The sequence below is a fragment of the Cherax quadricarinatus genome, chromosome 40, assembly GCF_038502225.1.
Source record: "Cherax quadricarinatus isolate ZL_2023a chromosome 40, ASM3850222v1, whole genome shotgun sequence".
Taxonomy (NCBI): domain Eukaryota; kingdom Metazoa; phylum Arthropoda; class Malacostraca; order Decapoda; family Parastacidae; genus Cherax; species Cherax quadricarinatus.
Window position 1 is genome coordinate 8,821,509 of NC_091331.1, and position 17,300 is coordinate 8,838,808.

A 17,300-nucleotide genomic window follows, 5' to 3' on the forward strand; every position below is an offset into this window, starting at 1 on the left:
TTGCCAGGGATGGGATTTAGTGATTATTCTTACTGCGGCTTTTTGTTGGGTTATTATTGGCTTTAGGTGTGTTGCTGCAGTTGAACCCCAAGCACAGATAGCATAAGTGAGGTATGGATATATAAGTGAATGGTATAGTGTGAGAAGGGCAGTTTGCGGCACGTAGTATCGTATCTTGGAGAGGATCCCAACCGTTTTGGATACTTTTTTGGTTATGTGTTGGATATGGGTGCTGAAGTTCAGGTTGTTGTCGAGGTATAGGCCTAGGAATTTGCCCTCATTATGCCTGGCAATTAGAGTGTTGTCGATCTTAATGTTAATTTGCGCATCTCCTGCTCTGCTACCAAACATAATGTAGTAGGTTTTGTCAACGTTAAGCGTAAGTTTATTGGCTGTCATCCAAGTCGATATTTTGATCAGCTCCTCATTAACAATGGTGTTGAGGGTGGCAAGATTAGGGTGAGAGATGACATAAGTCGTGTCGTCAGCAAAGAGAATGGGGTTCAGGTGTCGAGATACGTTTGGAAGATCATTGATGTATATGAGGAAGAGCAGGGGACCAAGGACACTTCCCTGCAGAACTCCAGTATCAAGTGGCTGTGTTAATGATGTGTTGATGCTGTGTCTTTAATGGTGACATACTGATACCTATTAGTAAGGTAAGATTTGAAATATGCAAACGCATGGCCTCTTATACCATAATGGTCAAGTTTGTGAAGTAGGATGCCGTGGTCTACTGTGTCAAAAGCTTTTCTTAGGTCAATAAAAATTCCTAGTGGATATTCCTTATTTTCCAATGCTGTGTAAAGCAGATCTAGCATTTTTATGATTGCATCGTTAGTGCTTTTATTTTTCCTGAATCCAAATTGGCAGGGGTTGAGTATGTTTTGTGACGTTATAAATGAATACAGTCTCCTGTGCACGAGTTTCTCAAAGATTTTGGATAGCAATGATAAGTTTGATATTGGCCTATAGTTGTTTAAATCTGTAGGGTCACCACCTTTATGAATTGGTGTAACCCTTGCCGTCTTGAGTAATTTCGGGAAGGTGCTAGTTTCTAGTGACTTGTTAAAAAGTAATGAGATAATATGCGAGAGGACATGGGCCACTCTCTTGTACAATAATGGTGGGACATGAGACAGATTCCCAGAGTTATTTTTAAGTGACTTTATAATCTCGGTGACTTCCGTGGGCTCAGTTGGAGCAAGATAGAAGGAATTTGGGAAATTCCCATCTAGGTAGTCCCCGGCATGGGCATTGGTACGTGGGATTTTATTGGCGAGATTAGAACCTATGGTTGAGAAGAAGTCGTTTATCTTGTTAGCTGTGTCAGAGGGTTGCAGTGGTGTTTCATTAGGTTTAGTTAGGACAATAGTCTTGGTTTTTTCAGTTTGTGGGTCCCTAGAATCTGAGAGAGTGTTTTCCAGGTCTTTTTTATATCTCCTCTTGTGTCTGTGAATCTACTGGAGTAGTATAATTGTTTGGCTTTCTTTATTACTTTGGTGAGGACTGATGAATAGTGTTTAAGAATATCTTTGTGTATTAAGCCCTGTCTATATTGCATTTCATATTGGTGTTTTTTATCAATGGATTTCAGAATGGTGCTGGTTAGCCATGGGCAACCAAGCCGTTTGTTTGTGATCTGTTTCGTTTTTATAGGACAATGTTTGCTGTATAGTCTAAGTAGTTTGTTAAGAAAAATGTCTGTCCAGTCATCAATACCATTGGCCTTGGAGAATTCTGTAGGCCAGTCAACAGTCTCTAGGTCAGCTGTGAACTTCCTTATTGAGGCCTCATCATGGAGTCTAAATGAGACTTTGTTGTATTCAAGTGGTGGTTTACTAATGTTTGTCAAGAGGAGAGCGAGAGCGAGTCATCATTGAGTGGCACCTAAGCTTAGGTAGCTATAATTGTGCACCTGGGAGGCTACTTTATTGTGCATTTCATGCTTATCCCGTAAGCGGTAGTACAAAAATCGTGTTTGCAATTGGTCTTTGTCAGACGCTACTGGGCATTGTTACATCACTAGAAAGAAATATTAGTCATTTCATATTTGATACTTACTTCATATAGATAATATACACAATGCAGTCCAAATAAAATATCTTATTACCACTAAAAAATACTGGTCATAATTGGGTTACAATCTCCTCTACAAAAACCGTTCATTTATCTAGTCGATGCAAAATGTGGATACAATCTGAAGATTTCAGACATCTTATCACTAACAATGAGGTGTTTTACTATGTCCTGTGTCCTAGTGTCTCTGTGTCCGCGCACTTTGCATTTTTTTCACCGACATCTCCATATAAACCGTATTGCCAGATACTTATAGCAGTAACAACCTCTGGCAATCTACTGACCTTACTTTCTCCATAGATATGTTTAACCTGACACAATTCATTATGATGTATAATGGATCTGCTAGTTCCTTTCTGTACTGTTTCTACTTTCTTCAGCTAATTGCCAGTTCCTTTCTGATAACGTTTCGCAAATAAATAACAAAAAAGGAACTCTTGTATCCTCTGCCTTCCCTACATTTCCGGTCTTTCTAATCTCAACAATTCTCTCCGTCTCTTAGACATCAAGCTTACCTTCCGCCAGACTAACACTCTTCGCACTAATCTCGTTCATACCTCTCCTCCCTCTACAGATGTTCCTGGTGTCTACTCTATTTCTTGCTCCTCCTGTCCTCTTCAATACTTCGGAGAAACTGGTCGATCTCTTTCTGACAGACTTAAGGAGCACAAAAATAGTGTTAGGCTTGCCGACACTAACAATGCTGAGGAAATGGTATGGTGATACCGACAAGATGTGGAAAAAGACACTTATGTACAGTTCAGGACATTTATTAAAGGAAACGTTTCGCCACGAGTGGCTTCTTCAGTCCTAATACAGAGAAAACTAAGAAAACATTTATATATATAGTGGCAGGAGTCAGGTGAGGTGACGCGTGGGTAGAGGTGGTAGTAGTAGTAGTAGTAGTAGTAGTAGTAGTAGTAGTAGTAGTAGTAGTAGTAGTAGTAGTAGTAGTAGTAGTAGTAGTAGTAATGGAACTAAGGAGGTGAGGCAAGAGAGGGACCTGCTGGCATCAAGTAACACCAGTTCCCAGGATGGGTAATATCCTCTTGCTTAATAATTTTGAAATACTGTAACTACCGGATTTTTGCTTTATAGTGTTACTGACAGAAAATGCTTGCAGAAATGATGACCGCAAAAACGCATGTGTTCAACATAGAGACGATGTTGGACACCTCATGAAATTCAATGAAGCTAAACTAGTTATTAAAGAAGACGACTTAAGACGGAGAAAATGCATTGAAGCTGCACTAATTTCTGTCAGTAACACTATAAAGCAAAAATCCGGTAGTTACAGTATTTCAAAATTACTAAGCAAGAGGATATTACCCATCCTGGGAACTGGTGTTACTTGATGCCAGCAGGTCCCTCTCTTGCCTCACCTCCTTAGTTCCATTACTACTACTACTACTACTACTACTACTACTACTACCACCTCTACCCACGCGTCACCTCACCTGACTCCTGCCACTATATATATAAATGTTTTCTTAGTTTTCTCTGTATTAGGACTGAAGAAGCCACTCGTGGCGAAACTTTTCCTTTAATAAATGTCCTGAACTGTACATAAGTGTCTTTTTCCACACTAACAATGCTCTTTTCTGTCACGTCAGAGATCATAGCCATCCTATTGACTGGTCTTCTGCTAAAACTGTCTTCCCTACTTCCAACTCGAACAGTCGCCGTCTAGTTGAATCCTCTCTAATACACAACTTTCCTTGTATGAACCTTAGCCCTGGCTTCGTCTCTGTAGATGCCTTCCTCTCCCACTACATTGTAAAATGCTCCAAACTTCAGAACACCCGTGACTTACCTAACTCCTTATTTTTTCTTTTTTCTTTTTTTTTTCTTCTTCTCCCTCTTCCCCTTTCCTCTTTCCTTTTCTCCTCTGGGTTGTCTTTCTCTCTTCTGTCTCGTGTTTCTGTTCCTTCTTCATTTTTTTTCCCACTTCCCCTTTCACGCACCTCTGTGCGCTTGCTCTCCCTCAGTGGGCACCTAGCTCTCTTGCAGTGCTCCCCTTCCTTTGTATTTGACTGGCTCGTCCTCCTTATTTCCCACTTCTACCACTACCACTACTACTACCTCTACTACTACTACTACAACTACTGATGAAATTAAGACACATGTGCGGCGTCTGGTTGTCTTTGTTGTGGACGTTTCGCCATCCAGTGGCTGGCTGGATGGCGAAACGTCTACGATAGGGATGCCCGGGTGTTGCACATGTGTCTTAATTTCATCTTGTCGGTATTATATACCATTCTTGTACTACTACTACTACTACTACTACTACTACTACCATCACCTCTTCCTGCCTATACATAGCCGTCCTACTCCACTTTTGGTTAGTGTGACTGTCAATGGTCCAAGTCGGACCGAAACGTCGTTGTAAGCTTCTCTCTTTTATGTGCGGGTTATTTGTGTAACGTTTCGCAAGCTGCTGCTTAGAAAACTAAATTATATTCAACATTCTCTTTATTTAAAGCTTGTCTAGCTGAGGTACACACAAGCACAATTATCATACATAGAGTATATTACCTAGAATAACCCAGAACATAAGACAAAGTGACTTATTTCACTCGTTAATAATCCTGTGTCCCAGTTTGTGGGGAAGGAATAGTAACTAAAACTCGCCGGTAACTGGGAAAGGAATGAGTGTTTTCTTAGGGGGAAGGGGACAAGAAACGAGAACAAAAGATTCCCATTTAGGCTAAATGGATCCCATGCCTAAACAGCACCCGAGCCAAACGTCTGTGGCTCAGTTGATAGCGTCCTCATCTCACACACCAGGGTGTGAGTCACTGTTGAGGATCACATCCTGGGGGAAGATGATTGTAGGATTCCAGTGGAAACTAGACAGACAGTCCCCGATGACGCACTGACCCTGGGTGGCTGATCCTCTGGGTTAAAAAATAATCCGATCAAAATCCTATTTTATCAGTATCTGGATTCATCCTGGCTTTAGAAATCAGCAGAGCCAAGGAGAGGCAGTGAAGAATGTCACCCCAGTCAATTACCCAGTGGGCTGTATATGATGAGGACAAGCGTCCTGCAGGTATAATGAAGAAATTTGTCACCATCAACACCAGCGCCGAAGTCTGTTACCACTGAGAGAGACAACCACATATCTCGCATTTCCCAGGCATCGAATTCAGGACCTTTTGGTTGCGAGTCGTACGCTCCACCAACATCTCGACGTAAGTACGTACTTGACGCGGATAAACCATCATTTTTTTTTTAAATATGTTTTATTGATGTCCCATTTCTCACTCTCTTATTAAGTCTGGATACTAATGAAAGGCCATTGATCCAAGGAAGTGGATAAACTCTTCCTTTCACTGGATCAATCCTGATTACCTCTCATTTCCTAGACCCTATATGACCACTTATGGGTTTAGCGCTTTTCCGTAATAATAAACGCAATGAATTTATATTAGGTATATGTAAAAAGTGTCAGTAAATGCATTCATACTCTTTATTAATATGAATAATTTTAATTTGACGCTGTATTATGCCCTTATACCCATTCCGTGGGCAGCAGTTACGAGATTATTGAGTTACAATTAATGGGTCGAGGAATGGATCTCGAAGATTCATTGGAAGTGGTAATGAGTTATTTACAAGAGATATTAACGGATACATTTATAAAGTATGAAATATTAATCTAAGCTTGTGGGGAAAACTAGAAAGTGATATATATGTATATATGTGTATGTATATATAGATAGATAGATAGATAGATAGATAGAGAGAGAGAGAGAGAGAGAGAGAGAGAGAGAGAGAGAGAGAGAGAGAGAGAGAGAGAGAGAGAGAGAGAGAACATGAGAAATACATTTAGCAGAGGACTCTTATTGTTATTATAATCAAAAAGAAGCGCTAAGCCACAAGGGCTATACAGAGCTGCAGGGTAGGGAAGGAAGCGAGGGTATCGGGCGGCAAAAGGGGGTAGGGATGATTAGTAGGTTACAGAAAACAGCGGGGCAGGGGTAGAGGGTAGCAAGATATTGAGGTAGAAAGGGCTGAAGGTATCATCAGAGTTTGTGGAGTAAGTCAGTTGTTGTCAAAAAGTCAATGAAAGAGTCCGGATGAAAGGTGGGTCCATCAGAGAGAAGGGAAGGTAAAGAGAGAGCAGCGGAGCGAAGACAACGTTGGAGGTAAATTCTGCGTGCTCGTTGATAAAGTGGGAAGTCTAACAGAATGTAGCTGACCGATAATGGAACCTGACAATTCTCACAGAGAGGAGCAGGGCGCCTCTTCATGAGATATCCATGAGTAAGACGAATATGGCCAGAGGACTCTTAGAGCCAACACCGAGGCTTTCTGCTGAGGACTATCTACTTTTATCTAGATTAAGGACAATGATGTATTTATTACCTCCATTCCATGCCAGTGCCGCCGGCATGAAACAGTTGTCAGTGTAAGTAAGTTTATTCAGGTATGCACAAATACAGTTACGTAGATTATCATACATATCAGCATATGTGTAGAGAACCTAGGATAACCCAGTATAGTAATAATAACAATATTCTTGGACCAGTAACTGGAATGTGCCTCTTCTTGCATTGGTATTGTGGCTGCCAGCCTACACAGGGTCAAACCTGATTGCCTCTCACCTCCCGCCCAGGGGGGATATAGAAAAGACTCTTCGTGATGCTGTTAGATTTGTCGCTACTGATATCGTCTCCGTGTATCCATTAGACGATGATAATCATAAGTGGTGCTGTCACTGAGCTGCAGATAATTGCTAGGATATAGTCATTAGACTCCAGCATTACAATCGCTAGGATGTAATCGCCTGGTTACATATAATCGCTAGTGATGTAGTCATCGGAGGAGAACTCGCAGGTGTAGCTTCCGGTAAGGGTCACAGAGCCCAAGTATGCTGCTTCAGGGAGGTAGGTGGTTATGTTAGCCAGGCCGTGACCTATGTAGCGGCAACCACGACCCAGCGACCGTCGCACCCGGCGACCAGCCCCAAACACTCTCTGAAAAATAAACCAATTTTTTTTTTCATTACGCTCAAAGGAGGCCTTCACGTAAGGAATAACATGAACTTTGCTGTGCAGGTAAACACTTCAAAACGGAGCCGGCAAGACATGTTAGGTTCCCTAGAAATGGCAAATGAAAGAAGAGAATTTATTAATTTTGGATTACAAACCTATCCACCCGAATCATTAAGGCCGCAGATCACCTAAAATTAGGATTATTTTATTCTAAAATAGGGATTAAAATCAGCTTTCAGTATAAATATACGGAGATATTCACCTCTCAGTGCATATACTCTATGTATATTCACCTCTTAGTGTACGTACTTGAACATTGGTGAATATATAACAAAATACTGCCAGAGTTAAGCCCCAAAACATCTTTATTCAATGATGCATAGATTTCCAAAGGGGTTCCAACAGCTAGGTCTCTTTCTAGCTTAACGAGATATTGATCTAGTTGTATAGTCTCGCATTAACTGTTATGTTTCTTGCTTTAGCCGGTCCGAGTCTCGTTTTAGCTGTTCATGGTCTCGTTCTATCTGATCTGGTCGCCTTAATTCTCATTCTAGCTCGACCTGGGTTTCGTTGTAGTTGTTCGGTGTCTCGTATCAGTTGTTCAGTGTTGTTATGGGTTTCATTTTAGCTGTCTGTCTAGATATTCACTGTCATTCAATTATTATTATTATAATCAAAAAGAAACGCTAAGCCACAAGGGCTATACAGCCACTGTCATTCAAGCTGTTCGAGAGTCTCGCACTAGTTGGTCTGAGTATCGTTTTAGCTGTTTGGAGCCTTATTCTAAGTGTTCCCTATCCTTTGGAGTTTTACTCCAGTTGTTCGAGGTCGGAGATCGGGAGGCCTCCTCTTGGAGGTTGGAATCTGGTAAGTCAGCCATTGGAGGTCGGAGTCTGGGAGATTTCCTCTTGGAGGCTGAAATCTTGAAATTTTGGATTCATTATTATAAAAAAAATATAAAATGATTTAAGGAACAACAACTAGAACGTGAAGGAAGTAAAAGGTTTCGTAGTTTCTTCAGGTTCTAGTTCCCTTTTGGGCCAGGAGCTAGAATTCATTCAAAGGTTTCTTCCACCTCGCAGGGGAAATCGCCCATTCAGCATAAATTCAGCTAAAGATCATCTTCCACCTGTTTCCATTATGGGGTGCTGCCCACACCTGGTCGGGTGGTGTGGGATGGAGGTGATAATGATGGGGATGATGATGGTGGTGAGAGAGAGAGAGAGAGAGCGAGTGAGAGAGTCACTGAGGTAGCAAACGAGGGTTTGTCGAAAGTGCTGGTGGACAGCCTACTACTTCGACAGAAACCGTTTTTTTTTTTTTTGGGTAGGGAGCTATAACGTTCATATTTCAATTTTGGAACACAGTTATAATTTATTTTACTAGGCTGTCGTGCCTGGCACTGTACACAGACTGGCACTGTGTTGGTCGGGTGAAGCATTTCCTCATGCACTCATCATTGCTACATCCGCTCACAGCCCAAGGTCACTTCTCACACTGCTGAGGGCAAGAATGAAGGTGGTAGCACTAGGGAGTAGGATAGTATACCAGAGACACTTAAACACGTCAAGCCTTTATCAAAAAAGCAACGTTTCGCTCAGTGAGAACTACATCATTCTATCTTGCTAAAAATCTCACCGATCAATATATCGTATTTTTTATATAAAAAAAAATGTTCTCTACATGTAATTGATTTACTACCTACTGTGTATCTTTCAGGCAGTATTATAAGGGAAAGAGGGAGAGAAAGAGGTAAACGAGATAAATAAAATGGAACGGATAACAAGCAGAGGGTACGAGGCAGCAATGTGCAATGCCCAAGCGGCATCGTAACCTTGCCCAAAATCTCCCACTTCCTCTTGATTCATGAACACAGACACGTTGACGTGTGTACTGGGTGCGTCATTCTTGAGGATTGTGTGGTGCTGTGGACTAGAGCGTCATCTGTCTTGCGCTCACTACGAGGCGGGCCAAAGCAGCATGGGTTCGGCTCCTTGGCTAGTCGCAGTGTTGTTATTGATTAATTACACTCGTTCGTGGTTACAATAATATATATATATACATATATATATATATATATATATATATATATATATATATATATATATATATATATATATATATATATATAAATTTGACTTAGGTAAAATTACAAACAATGCTAGTCCTGTTATATTTATCATTTTATACAATAAGTGAGTACGTTTACATAACGTATTTGTCGTATGCTTAGCGAACTGAAGGTCGAGCCTTCAACACGAATTTCTCTCTCTCTCTCTCTCTCTCTCTCTCTCTCTCTCTCTCTATATATATATATATATATATATATATATATATATATATATATATATATATATATATATATATATTCAACAAGTCGGCCGTCTCCCACCGAGGCAGGGTGACCCCCCCAAAAAAAAGAAAGAAAATCCCCAAAAAGAAAATACTTTCATCATCAATCAACACTTTCACCACACTCACACATTATCACTGTTTTTGCAGAGGTGCTCAGAATACAACAGTTTAGAAGCATACACATATAAAGATACACAACATATCCCTCCAAACTGCCAATATCCCAAACCCCTCCTTTAAAGTGCAGGCATTGTACTTCCCATTTCCAGGACTCAAGTCCGACTATATGAAAATAACCGGTTTCCTTGAATCCCTTCACTAAATATTACCCTGCTCACACTCCAACAGATCGTCAGGTCCCAAGTACCATTCGTCTCCATTCACTCCTATCTAACACGCTCACGCACGCTTGCTGGAAGTCCAAGCTCCTTGCCCACAAAACCTCCTTTACCCCCTCTCTCCAACCCTTTCGAGGACGACCCCTACCCCGCCTTCCTTCCCCTATAGATTTATATGCTTTCCATATCATTCTGCTTTGATCCATTCTCTCTAAATGACCAAACCACCTCAACAACCCCTCTTCTGCCCTCTGACTAATACTTTTATTAACTCCACACCTTTTCCTAATTTCCACACTCCGAATTTTCTGCATAATATTTACACCACACATTGCCCTTAAGCAGGACATCTCCACTGCCTCCAACCGCCTCCTCGCTGCTGCATTTTACCACCCAAGCTTCACACCCATATAAGAGTGTTGGTACTACTATACTTTCATACATTCCCTTCTTTGCCTCCATAGATAACGCTTTTTGACTCCACATATACCTCAACGCACCATATATATATATATATATATATATATATATATATATATATATATATATATATATATATATATATATATATATATATATATATATAGAGAGAGAGAGAGAGAGAGAGAGAGATAAATTCGTGTTGAAGGCTCGACCTTCAGTTCGCTAAGCATACGACAAATACGTTATGTAAACGTACTCACTTATTGTATAAAATGATAAATATAACAGGACTAGCATCGTTTGTAATTTTACCTAATTAAAATAAAGTTTTCAATATCTGCTACACACACATAATAAGTGCTAATAATGTCAGGTAGAGAAAATGCATTGCATAAAACACATGATCTAATGTTATTATAACATTGATAAGCAACCGTTCTCCCAGGTCAGGCGGACAGAATTAATTACCTAAGGCGCAAACCCATCCTCTATGATGGAGTGTGGAAAAAGAAAACGATCCCGCGTGACGGGGTTCTTCAGTAAACACAGATCAGGGAAGCTATGCAATATTGTGTAGCTTGTTTCAGAAAAAATTATGCTATTTAACTGAAAACACAGCAAGCTTACTTTTTTCTTTGGGCGTATTCTTTTGGGAATAGCAGCAACAGGAGCAGTGCCGTTCCCAGGGATTACTGGACGAGCTGTCTGAGGCCGCCTCTTCTTTTCACATCCCCCACCTCCCTCTTCACAACCATCATCCTCATCCATCACTTCTCCATCTACGAGAATTTCTTTGCTTTCCTTTTTCTCTTCCATCTTCCACCTGACTCCCAGCAGATATCGAAAAAGGCGTTGAATTCTCTGCCGTTTACCCACGTTGATATTCATTAGTTTATCGCTTTGAAACGTTTGTAGAAAACTCAGTGCTTTCGAAAGGGCAGATAAGGTTCCTTCAGAAGACCCAGAGCTGTTACTGAGTAGCTTGTTATGGAGGTTTTTTCCCATTATCACCTCTATTTCAGTGACTGATGTTTCGACTGAGTTGGTAAGCTCACTAGAGTCCTTGCTAACTGTCGATAAGCCATCACACATAAATTTGCGAAATGTGCTGGGTGTGAGTATATTAAGAGTGTCACTTCTCAACAAAGTGGTGTCCTTTTCATAGCGCTGAAGATTCATCAGTGTGAACTGTCTCTGCATATCTGACACATTCACTAGCCTAATATTCGCCTGAGACAACTCTAACCCTGGGCCAGTGCAAGGAAATGGACGTCTGTTTAAGTCTACGAAAGATGTGACATTAGGGTCACATCTTTTGTAGACGGGTAACACGGCATCTGAACTCTCGTTACTGGACTCAGGTGAGGCGTTTTCCTGGGTGTTAATTTGTTCTTGCTGATGTGGCACACCTGACAGAACCTCTGAAGTAGGATTTGTGAGGATCGTCTGCTCGACACAAGGATATGTCGTTGAATTGCACGTTCTGTTCACCAGTGGGCTTCCTTTTGGTTGAAGCGTCTGAGAAATTGTCTTCATGGTGCTTGTGGGCACGTGAGTAATAACAGAATTTGACCCATGGCATGGTATGAAACTCTCCCTCTCTCCCTCAGATAAGACCTGTCTCACATTCTCACAGTATGAAGGACTGTGACGGCTCTCAGGGTCATTTGTTGAAACTCGTCTTCCGCTGGGTGAATGGTTGTTATTGTAGCTGCTGTAGTTGTTGTTGATGCAGTTGCTATTGTTGTTGTTGTTGTTGTTGACGCTCTGCCATAGTGCGATGTTCACACCAGGAAATCTCGGCCCTTCAGGCGAACGTAGTGCCGACAAGGCCTTGTATCTCGAGTCATTTTCGTCCACCCTAAGTTTTTTCTTAGGCTTCTTGAGAAGGTACTCGCTGGGTACAGAGGGTCGAAACATGTTGCTTTCAATGAAATCTGTCATTTACACCGAGCCTGCGAATACCCATGTGGCAATCTGAAAATAAAAAGTATCATTAAGTTACATATAAATTATTTACTTTGTGAACCAATATCCTCTAACAATCTATTTGTAATGGATTAGCTCGAGAGGTTATTAGCAGATGATAGCTAATACATTATATATATACAACCAACTAGTGTATAATACTGATGTGCAAAATAAAATATACACCCTTGATCTTTCACTGGACAAGATTATTTTCACTAGTAATGTACATTGTTTCTGAACGATAATAAAATATAATAACGCCACATATTTTCTGAATGCTGCCCACATAGTATATGCGGGGAGCAACTAACACAGTGAAACAAACTGTTCCTGTGCTTAGTAAATTTTTTCCATGCCAAAGAAACAGCGGGACTCGAGGCCAGACACCATTAGTGCTATGTGAGATAGAAGCAACAATTAATGTTATTGTAGCCTTGTGTAACCTCTTCCAAGGCACTGTATTTCGCTTTACGTTAAACCCGACTGACCATTCAGGCTGTTGCTACTGGGGCAATTGTGGAGGAGAGTATCACCCAAAGCCTTGGCAAGTTGCCTCAGAGACTCTTATTAAGACTTTGTTCCAACCTCACTAGGTTGCTTAATTTTTGTTGGACCTGACTTGGTGACAGGTTTATGCTGGGGGATTTAACGCCTTCCAGTGACTTGATAAAAATAAATTCCTGGTTGTGGGTCCGGAATCCTGCTTTCTCTAAAGAGCATAATTAAAATAATTTAGATTTTTTCACGACCTAGAAAAAAGAAATGTCTAGATAGCAACTGTAAAACGGGAGGACTCGGGAGCCAAGAACCAGGCCATAGGCCCTCGGTATTCTTTAGAGAAAGAGCTTGGATCTAGGTGAAATACCGGTGGCCTTAGAGTGCAGACAGCTCCGTTGCATAAGGGAGGTAGTAGAGCACTAGCTAAAAATTATAGACCAGTATCTCTAACTTCTCACATCATAAAAACCATCGAGTGATGAGACGGCAGATTACATATTTCACGGACCAGCATAACCCGAACCAGCATGGTTTTAGAGCAGGACGATCATGCCTGTCACAGCTGCTGAACCATTATGACAGAATTACGGTGGCGTTGGAAGGCGACCAAAACGCAGATGTGATTTACACAGATTTTGCAAAGGCGTTTGACAAATGCGATCATGGAGTGATAGCGCACAAAACGAGGGCCATGGGCATTACGGGGATGGTATGCAGATGGGTTTTTGGGTTCCTAACACACAGAACACAAAAAGTAGTAGTAAACAGAGTCAGATCTGGCATCAGTGAGGTAAATAGCTCAGTGCCCCCAAGGCACTGTCCTGGCACCTCTGATGTTTCTCATCCTCATAGCATAGACAAAAACACCCGGCACACTTTTATATCATCCTTTACAGATGACACTAAGATAAGCATGAAAGTCACTACGGTAGAGGACACTGAAAAATTACAGGATGACATAAGAAGGGTTTTCCAGTGGGCAGTGGAGAACAACATGACGTTCAGTGGTGATAAGTTCCAGCTGCCTAGGTATGGAAAGAACGAAGAACTCAAAAGGAACACTATATACAAAACTCAAGAGGGTCACCAAATAGAACGAAAGGAACACGTAAAAGACCTGGGAATAATTATGTCAGCTGACCTTTCTTTTAAAAACCATAACGAGACAAAGACCACGACAGCCAGGAAGATGACGGGGTGGGTATTGAGAACTTTCAAAACAAGGGAAATAGTGCCGATGGTGACACTCTTCGAATCGCTAGTGCTCCCTCATTTAGAATATTGCTCAGTGCTGACGGCCCCCTTCAAAGCAGGAAAAATATCAGAGCTGAAACAAATACAGAGATCGTTTAAGGCTCACATTGCCGGGCTCCGAGAGTATTGAAACTCTCGAAACTCTTCAAAGGTATATCAGAGGTACAAGTTAGTGACTCTACTGTGCCATATTTTCCGAGTTAGCATCTGTGCTTCTGTAAAATGCGAGTTTTAGAAGCTGTCTGGAGGCATCTCGCTCTCTAATGTGTGTAAATATGCATACACACGTCAATGGCCCCGTTCCTCCACGCACGTGTGGTAAACACCAGGCCAAAAGGTCATACTACATCACTTTTGTTCCTTCAGTCTCAATAAAGTTTGAAAAAAAAAATTATAGGATTGCAACCAGGATGCTCTACCCTCATATGTTCACTTACACCGTCTCTGAAGTCAAGAAAACATACGAAAGAACTAATCTCAAAATAGAACAGAAACAGGAGAATGTATATCTTGGCGTTATAATGATAATTTTTCTCATCTATATTGTCTTGAATATTTTACTGTGCAAATTATTTTCAATAAAAATATAGGATAATTGTAAGTATGTAGTACAGAATTCTTCCAATATGTCACTGATATATATATTATTATTTATATTATTATTTTTATTATCACACTGTCCGATTCCCACCAAGGCAGGGTGGCCCGAAAAAGAAAAACTTTCACCATCATTCACTCCATCACTGTCTTGCCAGAAGGGTGCTTTACACTACAGTTTTTAAACTGCAACATTAAACCATACCCCCGGCCGGGATTGAACCCGCGGTCATAGAGTCTCAAAACTCCAGCCCGTCGCGTTAGCCACTAGACCAGCTAGCCACAATAAGATTCATCCAACTAGGTATATTTCTACACCATAGGAAAGTTAGCACAGGCACCTCTGTGACCACAAATGCAAGTTTTTACAGACGAATCTCCAGCTAGCGTGGCCGTGACATTAACACCCCTCCTTTGGTCTGCAGACAAATTCATTAAAGCATTATATTCTTTATTTATATGCACAAGGCGAATATTATGCTGACGGACTGAGGAAAATACACACGTCTTAATGTAGGGCTCCTGATCCAAGGAATTTGAGCTACCCTGCGCTTCCCTGGATCGAACCTAGTTAACTCCCGTTCACCAGGCTCCGCTTCCCCACAATCATAATAATCGGAAGCCTACCTCTGGGTCCGCCACAGGAGCACACAGACAGTAGCAGCAATCAAGGTGTTGCCTCCTCCTCTTCTGTCCCTTGCGTTGACTGGTGTTATGGGTGTTATGAAGCATGGGGGAGGGGTGTCCACTACCAACATCACCCTCATTCACCACTAAACACAGATGCCATCCACTGCCAGGGAACCATTCCTCTCAAACCTTTGTTGATAAATAAAATTCAGATTTCCCAAGAAGCAGGTTTGGTGATAAATCTGGCGTGTGATTCTACGTAAGGTACCTTGAGTTTCAAGGCAGTAGGCGGTAGTACCCGAGGGACGAAAGTGGGTACTAAGTAGGTAACAAGTTGATTGTATACGAGTGGCATCATCATGACCAATGTTTTTTTTTCATGTTTGTTTTTAACAAAATAACAATACATGTTATCAGCACACTCGTAGTGCTCTACTAACCTAATTTATATGAGAGCTGTATTTTGGAAACACTCACATTATGATAATACGGCATTCTTCGTAACAGTTACAGGGAGGAGACTTTCAACTTGCCCGTCTCCTATTCTAAATGATACATGCACTGCTAAAGCAGTCGTAATTTGCGGCTATCCTAATGTGTACGAAAGTTACACAGCTTGCTGCTACATTATTCTGTATGATAGAATGCAACGTTCCCTCGTGGCTCTGTGTGGAGAGAGGGAACTAGCTGCGTTTCTCTGAGCTGGTGTCACTGCTTTTCACGTTCGACTTGCGTATCACAACTAACTTGTCTTGGAAATGATGCAGGATAGTCCGAAACTCGTTGATTTATTTATTATTTCCAAACTGTGAGTTAATTGTAAATTGTTCCAGCCGCGGAAGTGCGACTTATTCTCTACCTTACTAACATTTTCTCAAGAGGAAATATGTAAATATGAGGAAAAGTCATTTTGATGTCCAGTTAAATATCAGCAGTTCACAACATACAGACATGTGTATGTTACAGATTATAGACACGTCAAAGGTTTCGTAAAGCAGCATAATACAATGATACAGCTTTTAATATAAAATTGCTTCCTACGTTTAGTTAAATAAAGAGCAACAAATAAAATATTGAGCAAGTGACCAACATTTGCCATGACCAAGGCTTCATGACGGCCATTATTGAGTGGCTGTTGAGTGATCTCGGGCGTCAGTCTTCATTAAGAGGGATGTGTTTGAACGACAGCTGATTTAAGGTAGTAACAGAGCCGTACCAATGTCCCCAGCCAGCAGCAGTGGTTGGGTAGGCTGTTAGGTTGCCAACAGCAGTGCTTGGGTAGGCTGTTAGGTTGCCAGCAGCAGTGGTTGGGTAGGCTGTTAGGTTGCCAGCAGCAGTGGTTGGGTAGGATGTTAGGTTGCCAGCAGCAGTGGTTGGGTAGGCTGTTAGGTTGCCAGCAGCAGTGGTTGGGTAGGCTGTTAGGTTGCCAGCAGCAGTGGTTGAGTAGGCTGTTAGGTTAGGTTAAGTTAGGCTAAAGCCCATCGACTGCGCGAGGATTTTTATTGCTGCATTTTACGTGTACACCACCAGTCAGGAATACTTCAATAAAAGAGGGATAAAAGTATACTTTCAATGTATACAGGCATGCACACCTCTAGGTATGTATGCCAAACAGCAAGGGTACAACCGTAGATAATCCTGGCTCATACTCCTCAAGGTTGTTTAACCGTCCAAACTCTCTTCTGAATCTCTCAAAACAAATATAGTATCCTTTGCTTTTCATATGTAGCCTACGACCCTGGACCCTGTGGATTAGGCACCGCCTTGCATTTATCTTCAGACAGGTGATGTACCATTGTACTGCAGAGGGTGATAAGCACTGCTCCAACCAAGAAATGCTTTTTACCGGAAAGTTTAGTGTTGGTCATTACTGCTACTCTAGGCACACAGCAGCAGCTTATGATGGGTCTAGAGACCTCTTCTCTTCTGAAGCATTTGTCAATGATCCGAAAATTCGTAATAAACAAATGTAATAATTCAGTCCTCAGATCTACTTGGCATTCTGCTACAGAGGCACTAACCTCTTCAGTGAAGAGTAATTCCTGGTTGGAGCTCTATAATTTTGGAGAGGAGAGACGGGGCAGGAAATGGAACAGACACTGGAATTATCAGAGGCAGGGGAAGTATGAATTAGATTACTTTTGGCAAAAATCTA

General features: G+C 41.4%; 1 protein-coding gene across 1 annotated transcript; it reads right to left on the reverse strand.

The window, feature by feature from the left end:
* Nucleotides 1–6,485: 6,485 nt before the first annotated feature.
* On the reverse strand, nucleotides 6,486–15,272 carry LOC128687387 (uncharacterized). Its single transcript, XM_053774845.2, has 3 exons — nucleotides 15,143–15,272; nucleotides 10,823–12,172; nucleotides 6,486–7,061 (listed from the first exon to the last, which is right to left on the reverse strand). Exons 2-3 carry the CDS (start codon nucleotides 12,137–12,139, stop codon nucleotides 6,876–6,878), a joined length of 1,503 nt encoding a protein of 500 aa, XP_053630820.2. The 5' UTR covers nucleotides 12,140–12,172; nucleotides 15,143–15,272; the 3' UTR covers nucleotides 6,486–6,875.
* Between the last annotated feature and the right edge of the window lie 2,028 nt (nucleotides 15,273–17,300).

Excerpts from the sequence above, each read along its gene's own strand:
- LOC128687387 (XM_053774845.2), bottom strand. The coding sequence starts at position 12,139 with ATGACAGATTTCATTGAAAGCAACATGTTTCGACCCTCTGTACCCAGC. Across the intron at positions 7,062-10,822 it reads GAATACGCCCAAAGAAAAAA|AGAGTGTTTGGGGCTGGTCG; the intron begins GTAAGCTTGCTG and ends TTTATTTTTCAG.